General features: G+C 37.9%; 2 protein-coding genes across 5 annotated transcripts; one reads left to right on the top strand and one right to left on the bottom strand.

Moving 5' to 3' along the window:
- Positions 1-10,310, top strand: ndrg1a (N-myc downstream regulated 1a). Of its 2 annotated transcripts, XM_084130458.1 has the most exons (16): positions 1-186; positions 3,445-3,516; positions 3,627-3,662; positions 5,720-5,825; positions 5,978-6,098; positions 6,183-6,245; positions 6,332-6,392; positions 6,568-6,654; positions 6,742-6,798; positions 6,895-6,998; positions 7,087-7,149; positions 7,232-7,283; positions 7,468-7,515; positions 7,904-7,939; positions 8,189-8,240; positions 9,002-10,310. In XM_084130458.1, the coding sequence occupies exons 2-16, from the start codon at positions 3,460-3,462 to the stop codon at positions 9,238-9,240; spliced, it is 1,182 nt and encodes a 393-aa protein (XP_083986584.1). In that variant the 5' UTR covers positions 1-186; positions 3,445-3,459; the 3' UTR covers positions 9,241-10,310. The 2 variants fall into 2 exon arrangements, with proteins under 2 accessions (XP_083986584.1, XP_083986585.1); XM_084130459.1 differs by lacking the exons at positions 1-186; positions 3,445-3,516; positions 3,627-3,662 and adding an exon at positions 4,334-5,264.
- Positions 10,311-10,320: 10 nt separating this feature from the next.
- ccn4a (cellular communication network factor 4a) lies at positions 10,321-15,161 on the bottom strand. Of its 3 annotated transcripts, none has more exons than XM_084130461.1 (5): positions 14,955-15,161; positions 13,154-13,445; positions 12,634-12,888; positions 11,211-11,404; positions 10,321-11,092 (listed from the first exon to the last, which is right to left on the bottom strand). In XM_084130461.1, exons 1-5 carry the CDS (start codon positions 14,997-14,999, stop codon positions 10,793-10,795), a joined length of 1,086 nt encoding a protein of 361 aa, XP_083986587.1. In that variant the 5' UTR covers positions 15,000-15,161; the 3' UTR covers positions 10,321-10,792. The 3 variants fall into 3 exon arrangements, with proteins under 3 accessions (XP_083986587.1, XP_083986586.1, XP_083986588.1); XM_084130460.1 differs by having other exon boundaries at positions 12,622-12,888; positions 14,955-15,130; XM_084130462.1 differs by lacking the exon at positions 14,955-15,161 and having other exon boundaries at positions 12,622-12,888; positions 13,177-13,432.
- Between the last annotated feature and the right edge of the window lie 4,075 nt (positions 15,162-19,236).

Below are 19,236 nucleotides of genomic sequence, written 5' to 3'. Positions count from 1 at the left end.
ACTCAATGAAGTTACCCAATAGAAGGAGGAGTGGGCAGGACTGACTAAACGCACATCTTTATAATTGCTTGCCTAAGTTTTACATCCTGTCGCGAGCAGCACGTAGTCAATTGTCACCCTCAAAATCGGCAAAAACCTTAAAGTTTTGTTGGACTTTCTTGTTTTTATCCTCGGGACAATCAACCGGTAAGTCATAAAAAGAGCTATATCATTCTTTTTTATGTTAAAATATGGCCGTTTCTTTATCTAATAAAACCGCAGACCGTGTGTAAAACATCTCTGACATGATATCGAACAAAATATGTATTTATCAGCTTTGAAGAAAAGATACCCGGTTTAAACAGTATCAATAACAGCAACAATAAACAGTAAAAAGTAAACATATGCTATTATTGTACGGCGTTGTTTTTTTAAAAATCATTTCGCGCGTGCGTGTGATTGGCTGCACGTGCAAATGTCAACAAAGTAGTGTGAGCTCGTGTGGTAAAATGAATATGAGCTGTAGCCTACGATATCTACTAACAGTAGTATTCACCTCACTGCACATTTTGTATGTCTTTCAGTTTCATATCTGTCAAACTAAACTCTCCAAGTTTTTGGAGCTTTCTCCTAATGACCTGAATCAGGTGTGTTGCAAAATGCAAAATGAGCTGTGCAGGTTACTGAGACCAGACTGAAAACCACAGAGACTAGATCGGAGTCAACCATTCTAGCTTTAAGGGTTACATTTTATTTCACCTGACCCATATAACATATAATTTGCATGATCAGACACAATATGCTTACTTAATTGTTTGTATTACTTTAGGTTTTAGTCTTAACGGCCTATAGTTAAAATGCACTGTTAGACATTTCGTGACCTTAGAATTATAAGGTTCTATCTCCGTTTAGGGTAGTTCTGAGATATTGAGCATCAAAGTTTTTACATCCCAGCTGGCAATGGAGAGATGGAACCTTTTTATTTTATTAATAACTACTAACAAAATATTTTTCTACAAAAATAACACCACACAGGCATTAATAAACACCTAATGGATCAGATTATGTCAAAAACTCAATTTTGACCAAAAGTGGAGATAGAACCTTATAATTCTAAGCTCACGATTTATGAAATTCTAATAATTTCAACGTCAAGCTTACTTATTTACTTATTCTCAAAGCAGATCGTAAAGATTCAATAAACTACTTTGTTGTCATATAAGCTTTGCATTTTTCTTAGGAACTGAACATATTATACAATTTGGAATATATCAAATATATAAATGCATGGATTTAACAAAAATTTTAAATTATAAACAATAATATTCAATTAGGTATTAATAGAAATATAAGTGATATGACATGAATGATTTAAACACTCTGAATTTGTCCTCTGCATTTAACCCATCCAAGTCCACCTCCTCACACATTAGGAGCAGTGAGTAGTGAACACACACACTAGAAACCGTGGATGCACACACCCGGAGCAGTGGGCAGCAATTTTCTGTGGCGCCTGTGGAGCGATTGGGGGTTAGGGTTGCTCAAGGGCACCTCAGTCGTGGAAGAGAGCGCTCTCCCACCTACATTTTTCCCATGGTTTTGAGAATCCAATCCGCAACCTTCGGGTTACAAGTCCTACTCTCTACCCATTAGGCCACAACTGCCCCTTAAAATAATTATTTGCACAAAAGCAAAGCAGCATCAGAGCCACCTCTGATACTTTGGGAAAAGCTGTGTTTTTTTAAAGAATTGCTTTATGTAGCCTCCTCAGAGCAGGCTGTATATAGACATCTTTACTGATGTCAATAATGACATGAAGGATAATGTATAAAATATGTATATCGATTATAAAGTTATGCATACGTGGCTGTAAAGATCAGAGATTATTGTCGGTTAGTGTTATAGGTCAACAAGTGTTATTGCTTAAACGTGAGAAGAACGCAGCACTCCTGCAGTCATCGATCTAATGTGCATTAAGTTCAAAATCTCTCACAATATAAGAATATAGGGTCTACTCAACACATGCTTAATTCCAGGTTTAATTCCAGGCTTACAGATTTAGATCAATTGTGGATTTTAAGATTCCCGAATATTAGGGAAGCAGTCATTGTTTCTGCAGATGGGCTTAACTCTGATGATTCTGAAACTGTGATTATAGTTACATTTTCAGACACAGTTAATTGAAATTTGGAAATCATTGAAAAAAAAAAAGAGGAAGAAATGGTTATGAGAAGTGAAAGAAGCATTTCCCTCTCCTCTGTATGAAATACTGGTACTGTATGTTCCAACATAAAAATAGTAACTGATTTTTAATGAAATAAAGCAACCAAAGTTAATGAAAACAAACATATGCACGTTCATACAAATATACAATATATCCGTTCCAATATTTAATTTAAGAGATTAGTAAGTCATGTTTACCATTGTAAACTGAAATGGAAACCTGCTCTGGAGAGATGGACAAGGTTTTCAAGTATAGTGAGTGTTCTAGGGTATGGGAAGGGCAGGATCTGTCCCTATGTTACTTCAGTTTATATCCTGCTGAGACATTACTGACACTGCCAACCACTCCCAGGTAAAAGATTAGTAAAGAGAGGCCATAAGGGCAGGTAACTGAAAAACAAGCAGGTGACCTACTTGCCAGCGGACCGTTACTTGTTGACTTTACTTAAATATTTAAAATAAAAAACATCTCATATTAAGCTGATTTCTTCTAGCTTGATTAGTATTCACGAGTAATTTCAGTTCTCACATGATTCTGGTCAGGAATGTGTGTAGGGGGCTTCTGTAGAAACCTCAGCAAATGATGGACTGCACAATCATGCTTTTTGAACCACAGGAATTCCTCTTGATAAACAGCTTGGCTTGGTTCCTAGAGCTCGTTTGTGAATTAGAAAATCAATTGCTGCCTTTTTTATAGGGGCTTGGTACAGGAACACTCCTTGAACCTGTGGGATGATAAGACACAAAGGCTTTCATGCTGGTTTTGGAGCAGAGCTGGAAAAAATGGCTAGTGTTTACGGGGTGGAGGGACTGCAGGAGCCATGGAAGCAGCTGTGTCTGTGGCTTCCTGTGTGTAGCGTCCAGACCCGCTACAGAGGAAAAGCCTGACATGTGACCTTTAGAAACCTCAGTCAGACAAAGAGCCTGTTCAAGCTCTCGTTCAATTTGCATGCGCATCAACAGTCTTTTAGAAATGCATGATCTGTATCATGCAAAACAAATTGGGCTGTTTGGAAAAGCTAAGGATATAATAATCATTTTTTTAAAACGCACACAAAGAAATGTATGCATAATGTGTGAAATGTGTCTGTTTTGCTGTAGTTAAACTCCAAAACTGCAAAAGCTGGATCTAAAACTGCAAATACAGAAAATCCTTCCTTGGAGGAAGTTAGCGGTAAATTATTGAAGTGTTACTACTTGTTATTATTTGTTGTGTTAATGTCAGCTTTTTCCTACCTCTAGGTGTCCTCGTTGAGAATGGATGAGATCCAGGTCGTTGAGTCAAAGCCTCTGCTTGTGGACAGGGATTTGCAAGTATGGGAAACACCGTTGTCTTGGTCAAGATTTGTAATGAATGTGCATTTTTATGCATAAGAAAGTTGTGCACACGTATAGTATTAACTTACACTGTTTCTCTATTCTAGGGGTTAAGGGAGGCTGTCCAGCAGCTGGTGATTAAGGCAAGCATTTCATTTTGGGATTTTATTTGGATGGTTTTCTGCTTCTACACACACACACACACACACACACACAGACAGACTGGCCTAGGTCCAGCAACTGCAAATGCACAGTCACCTCTCAACTTCAACCTTGATCTTGGAAAGGAAAGAGTATTATTGTTTGAGGACCGCAAGTATCTGACTGGCGTATTCAAGTTTAAAAGTTCAGACAAATAAGAAGATGCCAGACCATTCAATTCAACTCTATAATGCACTGGCATTAAAATTAGAGTAATATGTTCTCGTTTACGAACCCCAGTTAAAAATCTGGCTGCAGCATTTTGAACCATTTGAAGCCGTGACAGAGGACTGGGATATTCCAACATATAAGGAAGTACAATAATCCAAACGAGATGAGACTAAGTATGTATAACTCTTTCAAGATCTTTAAACTATAGGAAGGACTTTACTCTGGGCAGAAGTTTTTGCCAGTCATGACACCATGGCATTACAGCAGTTCTGAGATGCATCCAGCTGGCCTTGCGTGCTGATCCTCACACAGATTAAAGTCCTGAAGTTTGGGTCATGTGCTCAATAAGAGTGTTCAGCTTCTAGATGAATGACGTGGGATACACCGGCCATCTGCCTGAGCCGCTCACGTAGGCCTCGTCCCGTTTAAAGAGATTAGTGCCAGTAGGGAGACAACATATGTTTGTGTTCAGTCACTATACAAAGCCAGGATGTTTATGTCCTTGTCAGTGTTAAAGATGTTAGATGTAGCAGCTTGTGCTTCAATTTGAGGCAGCTGAAACTAGTTTCTACAACGTCAGTCAGTTGATCTTTGACCGGAGACCTGCACTCAAAGACTTTTCTCAATGACTCTTGCAGTGCATGGCGGTTATTTGTCATTGTTTGTCACTAGTGTTAAATTAACTTTAAGAAAGTTAAATTGAAAGTTAAAGTTCAATCCGTTGGAGATGATTTATGATTTGTTGGTTTTAGTGGTTATGCAGCTTCCATTTTGAAACATGGGAAAACGTAAAGAAATACAGAATCTCATTGGGAAATGTTATTTTAGTCAAGTTGTGGTCTTTCAAATGTACTTTAGTCATTTCTTTTAGACTGAAAAAATGAAAGGAATATTACAAGTAGCAGCAGATATTGGCCATGACCATGTGCTGAGCTTCTATGTAGATCAATTGCATTTTATTGCTGATTTACTTGAAGACAACCATTATTCAATGTGAACCACCACCCCAATCATTCCATTATAGTTTGGTTGCACATGCCCAAGTTTCCGATGGCCTAGAGTTGGCTACTCCAAGCACCTGACACAGGCTGATCCAATTTACGGATGTCGTTAACTAGAATTAACTTGTTTTGATCTTGGTGCAAAGCATGCTGGGAGCATGGGGCTTATGTCGAGCGACTGCAACAGGGGTATAAAACCCTGCGCACAGATGAATATTAGCAAAGTGCCACAGGAGCTTACTTCCAATCGGATCTTATATTCATTCACATCATTTCTACTAATTACTGATTTACTAATTGTAATTTACTAAGCTGGCAGCCATGGTTCTGGAAGACTCTGAAATGGAATTAGTATTCGAGATTGAAGTCGCTGTGAGTAGAAGCCTTCATCTTGCTTTTTGCTCATACATTTTAGGGATTTCATTGACCGTTTTTGTTGTCTTAGTGGTTCAAAGGGTTTTGACAGAAAGGAATTACTGTGTCAGTCATAATCAGGGTTTGATGCTTCGTGAAATCAGACAGATAGTTTTCATGGACTGTGAGCTTTAGATTTATAACCAAAGTGCATAGACCGTTAAAATGTTTGCAGTTGGTCTGTGGTTCATTTGCAGACAGGTTTCAACTTGTGCTTGCCCTTAAATGTTACATTAAATTGCATGGCTACTCTTTTAAAACAGTCACAAAACTGAAGGGTGTTGATTACACAGAATAAACATTCACAAGCTGTCGTTGAGATATGCGCTATTGGAGTAAATTGTGCCGTAGATCAGATTAATGCTGCTTATGATGGTTCAGCAGATGCTGATAAGCATTGTCTTGTCATGTAGGAACATGATGTGGAGACTCCATATGGCAAAATCCACTGTACCATGAAAGGAGTTCCTAAGGGTGACCGGCCCGTCATTCTCACCTTCCATGATATTGGACTGAACCGTAAGCTGTTATACATCTTAAACTGTATCTCCAATCATAAAACTGTTGAAAATGTCCCTTAAATCTTTTTATTTTGCTTTACAAGACATGATAATCAAGAGGTTCTTCGTAAGTATAAAGGCTTTAATGGATATATTATGCTTCTCCAATAGACAAAAGCTGCTTTGAACCCTTGTTCAGCCATGAGGACATGCAAGAGATCATGCAGCACTTTGCTGTGTGTCATGTAGATGCACCAGGGCAGCATGAGGGAGCTAACACCTTCTCCACTGGGTGAGTTATACTATATTTAGACGGACAAGTGGATATCTATAAATTAATGCTGAAATATAATATTTGACTTTTGTGTATATATAGATATGAGTACCCTTCCATGGACCAACTGTCTGAGACTCTTCCATCAATCCTTAAACATTTTGGGTGAGGTGTTTATTTTCTTATTTAACAGCTTAAGGTAGATTTCAGATTTTTTTTTAATCCTAAACTGATTTTCTTAAATCCCACAGACTGAAGAGTGTGATTGGCTTGGCTGTTGGAGCAGGTGCTTATATCCTTGCCAAGTTTGCTGTGAGTTTGATTTCTTTTTTGATTTTTATTAAGTGATTTCAAGTTTTAATTAAACCAGGATAAAGAGTTTCTTTTCCTGTGGATTTTGGCATTCATTTGGCTAGTTTAGCTGCTGAGGAATGTCCCAAAAATACTGCTTGACTTTTTTTTTTTATTAAATAAATGTGTTTTTCAGTTGAATTACCCTGCTATGGTGGAAGGCCTTGTGCTAATAAACATCAACCCATGTGCTGAAGGCTGGATGGACTGGGCAGCACATAAAGTGAGTGCTAACCACTCAAATTCATAATTTATATAGCGTTTCAAGCTTTTGCGTCTGTCATGGGCTCATGATTCGGATATCTTACAGATCACTGGTTGGACTCATGCCATGCCTGACATGCTCATCTCTCACCTGTTCGGAAAGGTAGGTCAAGTTTAAGGTCCGACCCAATTTAGATAATTTTTTTTAATTAATGAATTTATATTAACATGAATGGGCTTATTATTGTTATTTCTCCAGGAGGAAATCCAACAGAACCATGATCTCATTGGCAGGTACCGTCACCACATTGTGAATGACATGAACCAGTTCAATCTGGAACTCTTTATCAAGTCCTACAACAGGTAAGCATAATACCAAAACTAAAATGTCTTGCTAAAAAGCAATGTCCGTTGACATAACATTTAATCAATGTTTTCATCCACTTCACAGCCGCAGAGACTTGGAAATCGAGAGGCCTGTACCCGGTGGCAACGTCAGTGTCAGAACTCTAAAGTAAGTCTGAAACTGTTTAAAAAACGTTTTGAGAATGTAGGATGGATTTCCTGTAGTCATGTCTTTGTCACACTGTTTTTAGATGTCCTACACTCCTGGTGGTTGGAGACAGTTCCCCTGCAGTGGATGTTGTGGTAGGTTTAAATTTAATCCAGGACTACTTCACTTCATTTTATTTGCCATACATGTAAGATTAAAATGTATTTATTTTTTTAATTAAAAATGGACTTTTAATTTTTTTTATTTAAACCTGCACACTGTTGTTTTATATCTGTTGCATGTATATTTAGTAGTTTAAAATGTCCTTTTTCTGTACAGGTTGAGTGCAACACAAAGCTGGACCCGACTAAAGCCACACTGCTTAAGGTGAGTGGCCTCCAGTGAAGCTGGCAGGTACTTATAGAACACATGGAAAAGTCAGTGCTGATAAGATTCCGATAGCTCAGCATTATCTAGTGACTAATTTACCCTGGTAGAGCAGAAGCGGTCTACACTGGCCTGCTTCGGGGCTGATTTTTACCTCGGCTGACCTAATTTTCCACAGCCCACACTCAGGTAGACTAAGAGTTAGGTTTATGGTGTCCGAAATGGCCTATTTATCACCGATAAGTGCTGAGACCAGTGGAGTTAATGGAGCACTAGGTAATTTAGACACCTGCATGAATGGCAGAAACGGAAATGAGAAACAAGCAGTGACGCATTTGTGTTTTCCCTGCATTTTAACTAACACTTCATGTGCCTCTTCTTTCTTCAGATGGCTGACTGTGGAGGCTTGCCCCAGGTCGACCAGGTGTGTATTTATAAAGTTTATGATCATTTAGATTAATTTACAAGTTTGCTCAAGGTACAGGATGATCATTAGGGATGAAGCGCGCACTAATCTCATTACGGACGGCAATGGCAGAGTTCTAATTCTCAGATTGCCACCTGTTGCTACCAGCTGTTAGAATCCATCCTGTTTCTCAACATGTACTTAGTGAAATCTGTTTTCCACCTCGACCTGATTAGCTGTTTCTGTCTCCTTTTATTGTCTCCTTAGCCTGGGAAGCTAACAGAGGCTTTCAAGTACTTCATTCAGGGCATGGGTTACAGTAAGTATTGTTGTTGTATTTTTGTTCAGTATAGTCTGTATTTTACCATACAGCTGTGTCTTTATAAAAATACCCATGGCGCACTGGCATGTTCATGTGAAATTCGTGTACAAATAACAATATATATGACAGGGCTGTGCTGCCCTCTAGAGGTGTGATTTAAATTTAAACCTGACTTGTTGCTCAATTTTTCCTTTTCTTAAAATGAAGTGTGTAATTTTAAAAAGTTGTCTAACAACTTTGGGATCAGTAAGTTAAATTAATACTTTTATTCACCAAGGACACAGTAAACTGATCAAAAGTGACAGACATTTATAATGTTAAAAAGACAAAATTTCTATTTATCAAAAAAGTGCACCAGTTTCCACAACAAATATGAAGCGGGACAACTGTTATTAATAATAAATGTTTCTTGAGCAGCAAATCAGAAGGATCATGTGACACAGTAATGATGCTGAAAATTCAGCTTTGCCATCACAGGAATAAATTACATTTTAAAATACATTAAAAAAGAAAACGGTTGTAATAATAATTCACAATTGTACTGTGTTTTTGATCAAATAAATGTAGCCTTGGTGAGCATAAGAGAAATCTTTCAAAATCATAAAATATATTACCGACCCCAAACTTTTGAACGGTAGTGTTTCTTTATATTAAACTTGGAGACATGTGATTTAACATAATGCATACATCAAATTTGATAAGCAAATGCAAAAAAACTTTAAAATATGTATCCTAATCTGTCGTCCTCTGCCTCTCAGTGCCCTCTGCTAGCATGACCCGCCTGGTCCGTTCCCGCACAGCATCCGGATCCAGCATCACCTCCTTTGATGGGAACCGCAGCAGGTCGCACACCAACGAGGGCAACCGCAGTCGCTCCCACACCAATGAAGGCCGCGCTCGAGCCCACACCTCCGAAAACCAACGCGGACGTTCGCACACCGACAACATGGACAGTTCTGTGGACCAGGCTCCCAAGTCCACCGAAGTGTCCTGTTAGACTGGTGACCTTGTCTCCGGTCCATCTCACACATGCATTAACCTCTCTGTTCTGACTGTGCTGCACTGCCACTAACTACCCACGCAACAAGACTGCCGCATGTTTCCCTCAGGGGTCCCTCAGGCACCATTTTATTAGTCAGAGAGCATTTACGCCAAAGTGTCTTGTGTTTAAGACGATTTCCTGGGGGAAACGCTGAGGAAGGAGTGGCTAGGGTGGACGGAGGAGAGTTATTTCTTTTTTTGCACCCTGCGCAATGGCTGTCTTGTTGTTGTTAGAGGCAATGCAGCACAGAGACGTCGTGATGGTCATCATCAAAGCATACTGGGCACTGAGAAGGGCACATGTTTGTAAATTTATGTTGATCTCTAGTCTGCGATTTAATTTCTTCTCTCAAGTTATTACAACACACCTTTTTCAAGCTAGTTTGAGTGCATAATTAATTTGTATAATCTGTATATGTTGAAATGGACCTCACTGAATGGAAAAAGGGATGGGTTGACCACAGAGTAGAGATGGTGGTATTTTTTTCATGATGTTAACCTACCTTATAAGACTAAGGTTTAAGCTCCCAGTGTGTTAATTTTTAATTTTCCTGTGTGTGTCCCATTATTCTGGGTTACATTTGTAACTCAGTAAATTATGCTCTTAAAAAGTGATTTTAAATGATTTTTATTGATCAAATGTTTTAATATTAGTTTAAATTCAACAAAACAATTTGTAGATATAAGAATACAGGATACATGACTGTATATGAGTGATTTTTGTTGTTGTTTTTTGTTTGTAACTGATGATTTCTATGCAATCAAGCACAACAGAACAAAATGTGCCATGGAATCCTCTACTTGGACTGGATGTTTTTTTCTCAAGGCTTTGAAAGAATAAAGCGAAGGATCATATGGAAAGAGAGATGAATATAAGCAACACACCTGCTCTTCCACGCACACTAAAACAAATGCTTGCTGCTTAGGCACCTCGCTTTGTAAAGATGTAAAACAACCTGATGCACTGCATTTTTAATGGAATAACAGTTTGTATTTATTAAATAAAAATAAAAAGCTGGTTACTCAGTTTTTTTTTGGTCTTTTTATTTGATAACTCAGAACTGTGTCCATACACAACGTTATAGTATATGGACGGTCAAACTTTATAAGGCATAACTCGCTCCAAAAAGGACAAAAAAGGTACGAAATTACAAAAAACAAAATAGATTTCTTCTTTACATGAACTTTGCATAAATTAATACCTCTACCTACAGAAGTCAACAACTTTTCCTTTTACATATCTATATATTTGTCACAATGTGACAAAAAAACAATAATTCTGGTTGAAATAACCTAACAAATGTGAATAATTTGGTTGCAAGAGGCCCCATAGTCTTAAAAAAGCATATATTAGGAAATGTCAGTTTATTTCATATTTCCAATAGGAAAAAAAGTCTCATACAAGAAAGAATGATGATTGTCGATTAAATATTAACAAATTCAAGAAAAACAAATCTGTGGCTTTCACCCAAATCTTAATATTGACTTTTCTGCACGACTTTGTACACTCAGTTTCCAATCTCACTTCTCTCATGGTACTGCTCTAGATCTGTAAATATGTCATTGGGGTTCTTACAGCTCAGGTTGCAGAAGCAGGCGTTAATCCACATGACCTGCCAGGTGAAGCCGGATCCGTTCGGGCACTGAAAGTCCACCTCCACGGTCTTCGATTTGAAGGGGATGCAGCAGCGCTCATCAGTACACACTCCACAGTATTTGGGCCGATATGTTTTTGTACTAGTGCAGCCAGACATGGTGAAGTTGTGTGGCCTCTCCACCTTGTAGATGTTCAAGCACTTCTTTCCAGGCTTGTGGAGAGTCAGAAAATATCCTTTTATACACTATAGTCATATTCATATCGCTCTCAGTTTGAAATTTGATGTTCATTATATTACAATAAATCTGATGTTTGCGCTCTTGCTGTACCTTGATGTGCTTTGTGATGTCCACTTCGCAAGGCCGGATGTTGCAGAGTCTGCTCTCTTTGGCCATCTGGCACTGCTTGTTGTTGTTGGTTATGCGTAAAGACACTCCACGGCCGCAGGTCTTTGAGCAGGGACTCCAGGAGGTTGTCTGGGTCACACAGTTCTTGTGCCAGCTGTCCTTTATACTAGACAGGGCTGTAAGAATGCAGAGAAAACAATGAATGCTTTCTTCATTCGTGAGATTTAATTATTTATATACTACCATTCAAGTTTGGGGTCAGTAATTTTTTTTTCCTTTCATTCAGCAAGGATGGATTAAACCGATCAAAAGTGACAGTAAAGACATTTATAATGTTACAAAATATTTCTATTTGAAATAAATGGTGTTACTTGTAGAGCTTTCTATTCATAAAAGAATCCTGAAAAAAAGTGTATCACAGACTGTTCCCTGCTTTTAACATTAAGAACAATAAAAGCTGTTTCTTGAGCATCAAATCAGCATATCAGAACGATTTCTGAAGGATCATGTGACACTGAAGACTGGAGTGATGATGCTGAAAATTCAGCTTTATATTCACAGGAACAAATTACATTCTAAAATGTATTTTAAAACTGTTTTTTTGATCAAATATATGAAGCGTTCTACATACTTTTTTAAATTTTTGTAGAACAGTAGTGTACATTTACATTATATTTAATATAATAAATATAATTATAGTATTATTAACTGATCATGACTACAAAATTTATATTTAATATAGAAATTTCCATGACTTTTCCAGGTCTGGAACCACGAATTCTGACCATAGAAAATCAGGCCAGAATACTTTTCTATCTTAATGTAAAAAAACCCCCCAGCAGTTTCCTTGTAATATTCTGTTGCCAATGTTTTAATTTAAATAAAAATCACTGAAAAAAAAAAAAACTGTACTGTGAAAAACATTCAGGAAACCTTATATAGTGGTATACAGGTGAAACTCGAAAAATTTGAATATCGTGCAAAAGTTCATTTATTTCAGTAATTCAACTTAAAAGGTGAAATTTTGATGATTATGGCTTACAGCTTATGAAAACCCCAAATTCAAAATCATAAGCTGAAAATCAAAATTGTTCATAAGCTGTAAGCCATAAATAATCATCAAAATTATAACAAATAAAGGCTTGAAATATCTCACTTTGCATGTAATTTTCTATATAATATATTAGTTTCACCTTTTAAGTTGAATTACTGAAATAAATGAACTTTGCACGATATTCTAATTTTTCGACTTTCACCTGGATATGTTTTTGGTAACTGATGCTAATCACAACAACCACAAGTAAATCCCTTTATGTTATCTCTTAATTATGCAGATCAATTCTTATCTGCCCAGAATGAGTTTTCATTAACTTGCAGGAAGTAGGGCAGACACCTGAGATCGTACCGGCCATTGTGTGTCGTGGCGCTGTCTTGCGCCCCCTCCTGGACTCGTCACAGATCCACAGCTCACAGCAGCGGCCGGGGATTTGAACTCGCTGTGGGTTCTGGCACCAGACCCTGGGGGGCTGAGACTCATTACACAGCGACACACATCCAATCGCCCCATTTACACACAGACACTTGTATTTGCAATTGGGCTGAAAGCTCTGGCCGTTGCGATAGATCACACCATTGTGCTCACAGCCAGTGCCTGGCAAATCTGGACAGCGAAAAAGAGCAAAATGAGTTAAGTCAAGTTTATCACATCCAAGGTGGATACAATACCAAGAAAAGCATGTGGTGTTTTATATGGAAGCGTATGCTAAAAGGTGAAGAGTATGAATTCTGCTCAGTGCTCAGCGTCCCCTGGCTTGGTTTATCTGGGTTCCGCCACCTTAATCCAAGCTTTAAATCTTCATCGTAATCTAATCTAAGAGCGGAACACAGTGTTAATAAGAAGGCTGTGTTAGTACAATGACACTTACACGCACATACTCCTTTTTCGTACCTAGGCTTGTCTGCGCTGTAATCACAGTAAAGGCCACGATGATGGTCACAGTTCTCTTTCTCGTTGCAAACCTCCCCCACCTGTTTGGCACATGCTTGGCAGCAATCGCAGCCATCCGTGATCAGGCTAACACCTGGCGGACAGGTGGGGGGAGTTTCAGGGCATTCGCAGGGCCATTGGCAGTACTGGGTGCGATTATAGGGCTCCGGGGGCACGGGCTCTGGTGTGGACAGCATCTTAGAAGAATCCTGGGAAAATGCCCTGTGAATCTACAAGACACAAGTCCCAACAGATTCCTGTTTCTGACACATTTAGGTTTTTGTTTCTCTTTCCCTCAAGTTCCCTCCTGGCTACAGACATTGTGAAAAATGAAGCGTTTATATATTCTCACTATTAGGTGACACAGATAAACATCTTCATTTGTTGTTATTTATCTCAGACATGTACAACATTTCAATTTAGCCTCTAAATGCAGTTTATGCTGCCATTTATAATTGGAATCTATGTAGCTTAATTACTCGCCAATACATATGACACTACTATATCTCAGAGCAATGAACCAGTTCTAATTACACTTCCCTGCATGTATCAAATTATAATAGAAATAGACTTGTTGTCAGTTTATGGATCTCATTTTGTACTGGCAAATTATTGCACATCAGGTCAAGAAACAAATAGAGCTAATGGGTGGGTAGACAAAAATATTTATCATCTTATGGTAGCCAATGTCACTTTTTTTTTGTACCCCATCAATTATGGTAGTCAAACTGATGTAAATAATGGAGTTTTAAAGGACAGGTCATGATGATAAATTATTTTAATAGCAGGCTTTGTGTGTGTTGATATGGCAACACACACAAAGTAAACCGAACTGGTGGTTTACAGAAGGGCTCCTTAACCTTTGACCTCTTATAGCCTGTGTGAGATTAGCAGCAGATAGTTGCCATAGTTCATATAATTGAGGCATGAGAATGCTGTCAGTGTGGCAGTTCTAAGTATCTAAAACACAGAGGGTGGCTGTCATGTTCAAAGACAAAATGGAGCGAACTAAGCTTTAAAAACGTCAAATGATTCAAACCAATAAGAGTATTTCTCTGAATACTCGCTATCTTGACAAACATGCTCGTTCCAGTCCACAGGGTGGCAGTATAGTCTCACACATGACAATGTCATGTGTTCTCATTGCATTCCTTAAATGCGTGAAACATTAGGTCATTTGTTAAGAATGCCTGTCACATATTTTAAGCGCATTTAAATTTTAATTATGTAGATTATTTTTAAAAAATGTGATGGAATTTTTTTTTGAAAATAGGGGATTAGAACTACTGATGCCAAAATTGTTACGTAATAACGTCTGATAATAAGGAAGGGGTCTCATTTTAAACACTTATTAGAGAGTAGAATATATTTGAGAATAATTTTAAGCTGCTCTAATATATTTATATTTTTATATTAATTTTATTTTACACAGAAAATAAATAATATTATAATAAAAAAAATTTTTTAATTCCATTTAATCAGGTATATACATAGGTAAAATCAATTGTAATGTGCAGGCAGAACCTTTCTGTTAACACAAATTCAAATATTATTCATTAATATTTATATAACAATAACAATTATAAACTGCAGTGATGAAATCATCCATCTCGTGGCTGATGGCTAGCACATATAGCCTAATACTGGGCATGCATGGATTTAACTGCATGCGTTTATTACGAGTTGATTTCAATGTGGGTTAAATAAATAACCCTTAAATAAATAATTATGTTTCTTACCTGTGCTACACAAGCAAGAAGAACCCACAACAGAAGCCAAGTCATCACTGATGCCGAGTGATAAATGCATTGAATCCAGAGTTAGATGGTGCTTAAAAAATTGCCCATACGCGAGCCGGATCCATTCATTTGGTGACCTGAGAGTACAGCGCGCGCGCGCGCACACACCGTCACTGCGTTGCTGCTGCCCTAAAAGTTTTCATACTCAAGATCCTTAATGACGTCAGAACCGAAATAATCACGTGTTTGCCCAAACCAGCTTGCAAATTCTGTAAACTCATCCAAAGTGTTTCATCGCATCTTAAAAACATATAACGTGTTTTTATATGTTTATGTGTGATAATATGTTTTTATATGTTTTATATGTTTATGTGATAAAAATGTTTTTTTGCACTGTTTAAATCGGTTGAAACGTATATTTAAGCAGCCAATAAAGTGCTGCCAACTTTTGAGTGTAGCTTGAAGTGAGAATTATGGAAATGGGGGGGGGGGGATTCAAACATGTTACAATATTTAGGCTACATGGTACAATGATTGGTAGGCTATTGTTTTTATTATTGCTTATACGATTTCACGATTTCAATTCAGTTCATAAGATTCGATTCCGATCTTGATTCAATTTCGATTCATTTGGATAAATATTAGCCTATAGGTACAGATAGGCTAATATTTATTACAGGTTCTCGAATAAAAAAAATCTCACCAAATGATGTAAACATACAGAAAGCCCTGTCAGCTGCATTATTTTCTAGCCAACGTGCTATGGTCATTAAAGGGCTTTCTGCTTTCTAAAGGGCTTTTCTGAGGTAAATGTTATGTGACATAGGCTATTGCTTCGCGATTTTTCTCTGCGTGAGAAAATGGATGTGAGGCGTAAGAGCGTGTGAAAAGTGTCACGCTCAATGCGTGAGAATTTCCCTGTGCGAAAGGCTGTGCTGTATCGTGAATAAGTCTTATTAATACTTATTCACGATACAGCACGAGCCTCAAGTATCTTATTGCTTTTATAAAACGGTTACCACACAATATTAAAGCCAACAAATATGTATCAATGCAACGTTCATGTAGTAAATCACTAAAAGCCTTCCTTCCGCTGGAAAAAAAAAAGTCCCTGACCGTGAACAGCAACAGAAGTTATATAATTCCGCCATTAGATGGCGACAAAGACTGTCTTTATGAGTGAGTCAGTCAGAAGAGAAGAGAATTGAAAGGACTGAAACTTGTTGTGAACACGGGTAAGCAAGACACAACTGACAAATGACTACGTTAGCTTGTCGTCAGGACAAGGGAAAACCCCTTAACTGTTAAAAGGACAAGATATCACAGGACATTTTTATTACGAATATAGGACTGACCTGAAGGAAAATGCTATCTGCTGTAAATGCAGGTAACGTTACACACTCACTTCTTCATCTCTCAAAATACTCTATAAGCTTCAATTAACAATATCAATGAGAACTAGAATGTACATTTCCTGTAGAAAATGTGAGTGGTTCTTGCAGAGGCAAAACTCGGCACTTGGGCAGATGCGACGTGTTTGAACGATTTCAAGAGAGAAACAACCATGTCTGTACGATGATGTGGAGCTGAAATATGCTTCTATATGTTGCATTATGGTTGCTAGGTGGCTCTAAACAGTTGCTAGGGTGTGGTTATAAAGTTACCATGGTGATATTTACAGACTGGTATCTCGCCCAAAACAAAAGAGCCCACCCCCATGTCTGTACAATGTTCTGGTGCTGAGATCCAAATACAAGATCTCACAAATGTTGTACCAATGATACGTCTTTAAATGGTTGCAAAGGTGCTCTGGGTGGTTGCTAAGGCGTTGCTAGGAGGTTGTTAGGGTGTTCTGGCTGGTCACTATGGTGTTACTAGGTGGTTGTTGTCACGGATGGTTACTGTGGAGCTTTATAGAATTTAACATGTTCTTAGCATGATTTAGTACTTAGCTAATCGCAATTACCATAGCTATTTACTGTTAACGTGTAGCATTATGGAAGTGCCGTTTGCTAGCCTGAGTCAAAAGAGCCTACGCTCAACTCTATACAATCTATACATGTTTTTGTCCTTAAACGCTCTTGTGTGTTCGACTACGTTAATTTCTTACGCATCTGGTTATCTGCATCTCACCCCAAAGCCTCCGTTGCTAATTCCAAAACACCATTTTAGAGCTAGTAACGGAGACTAAGCCACTGATAGCAGTCTAATGTAGTTATTAGAGATATTACTAAACTATTTTACTGATAAAATCGTCAGAGCAGCGCTGACAACACGCCGGGAGTAAGTTATGTGTCCGAACCATAGGGTCCGAACTATGTGTGTGCGTTTGAGTGCGGGGGAAAGCGCGAGGAAGAGATAGCTTTTCCAAAAATAATAAATGCAAAATACACAATAAAAAATTGGTCGTTTTTATGTTTACTATATTTTTTGCTCGGTCAGTGTCGGTTTTAGTTCTGTGGTCTATAAGACCTATGAAATAACTGAAATCATTTGGCGAAGTGATATGGAACTGTCTGTTATGCGCCGATCAAGATCTGCCTGGAACTACTTTAGCCTGCTTTTCCCTGAAAATAATTGCTCACCTTAGACGTTCGTCAACCAATCAGAATCAAGCATTCAACAGCCTCGTAGTATAAACACAAGACATATAAACATGGCTCAAGCCTCCAATTCCAACTCCCTGAGAATAGCACATACACAGAAGCACATTTTTGTCTTTCTCTGTGAGACCTTTTTTTTTTTTTTTTTTTGTGAAAAAAGAAAAAGCAAGTGGGCTTAAACTGAAAAAGAGTAAATGTTCCTTTGCTCTATTCAAACCCTGATAAATGGATTTCCACTTTGGCACAGTATACAAAATGCCAATGTGGAGTTCAAATACCACTCAGTTGTCCCTGAAGAGTGCTGTATTTCATGTTTCTGGGGAATACATTATAAAACATTACTCTTATTGTGTATTTCTCAGGTCTGTGTTAAACTGACCACTTACGGTCTCTTTAAAGTAGACTTGAGTTTATTGTCAATAAATTGCACTTTATTCCACCAGATGGCCAGATTGAAACAATAACCACACTGATGATATCATTGTTCTATAGCTCAATAAATGCCGCAAATGAACTAAATGGAATCTATTTGTTGCTTTGTCTTTGTAGCTAAAAGTCAGTTATTGTGTGATGCGAGAAGTCTCAGGAGGAAAGACTAATGAACACACGAGAACAAAGAGACTGTTATTTCTAACACAGAGCTACACAAAGGTCACTTGCTGGCAAAGTCAGTGAAGTGGGCTATTTTTTAAAGGGTAGGCAGGTGAGGACATGCACAACTCAAAGATCTAAGAGTAATTGAAGTTCTGCTACAAAAGGAAAGTGCATTTTGCCCTTTAATAGGATGAACTGCAGTATATGGATGTAAAGTTAAACTCATTCTCAAATGACATCTGACACCGCAGCCTGTCAGTGAGGAAGTGTAAGGGTAAAGACAGAAATGGTTTGTTACAGAGGTTAAATGAACACAACAGATAGTGATGTCCATCAGCTGACTCAAAACAAGATTTCCGATCTTATGCTTTTTAGTCAAATACAGTATGGGAAAAGAGCAGTTCACTTAAAAAATCCTCCCTGCATTCTTTTTCTCTGATTGTTTTTGATTAAATGACCAGTCATATCTCATTTATTCTAGCGAAAGCTAATTTGTCATTCCAGCTGGAGTATTGTGAACAATAACAGTGTGTTCAAATTAAAAGCTCAGATTCCTCTGAACATTGGCTTTGAGTCAAATGATTTGCCTTAATAAGAAAAAGATAAACATCGGTCATTAAACTGATCTGTTTGAGTTTAATTCGTTTTAATCAGATAGCAGACTCATTCATTCTCAATAATTTAAACTATGAACCAAAATTGTTGAGCATCAAATTATGCATTTCTACTGTTAAAGATCTTTAAACAACCTTTAAACAGCCACTTAAAACAATAGTAGATGAATAGATGCATGTGGACCTAATTTTAATTCAATTTGGGAAAACAAGCATCTGCTAAAAAATTTCCAAACACAGCAACCATAAAAGTCGAATTTAACTGATTCTGATAAAAGAGTATAAAATACACATTTACGAAAAAATGCCAAAGGGCAATGTTGATGTGAACTTTCCTTTTTGGCTTGCACCGTATTGCCAGGCTCAGATGAGGCAGAGAAACTAGGCTGGATGCCAAAACTCACAAAGCATGGGAGAAAGATGAGATAGTTCTTCTGGCACTGAAGCCATGATGGCATATAACGCCTGCAT

Source organism: Abramis brama (assembly GCF_963993115.1).
Source record: "Abramis brama genome assembly, chromosome: 12".
NCBI lineage: Eukaryota > Metazoa > Chordata > Actinopteri > Cypriniformes > Leuciscidae > Abramis > Abramis brama.
Note: the sequence above shows the minus strand (reverse complement) of the source record. Positions and strands in the feature narration are given on the sequence as shown.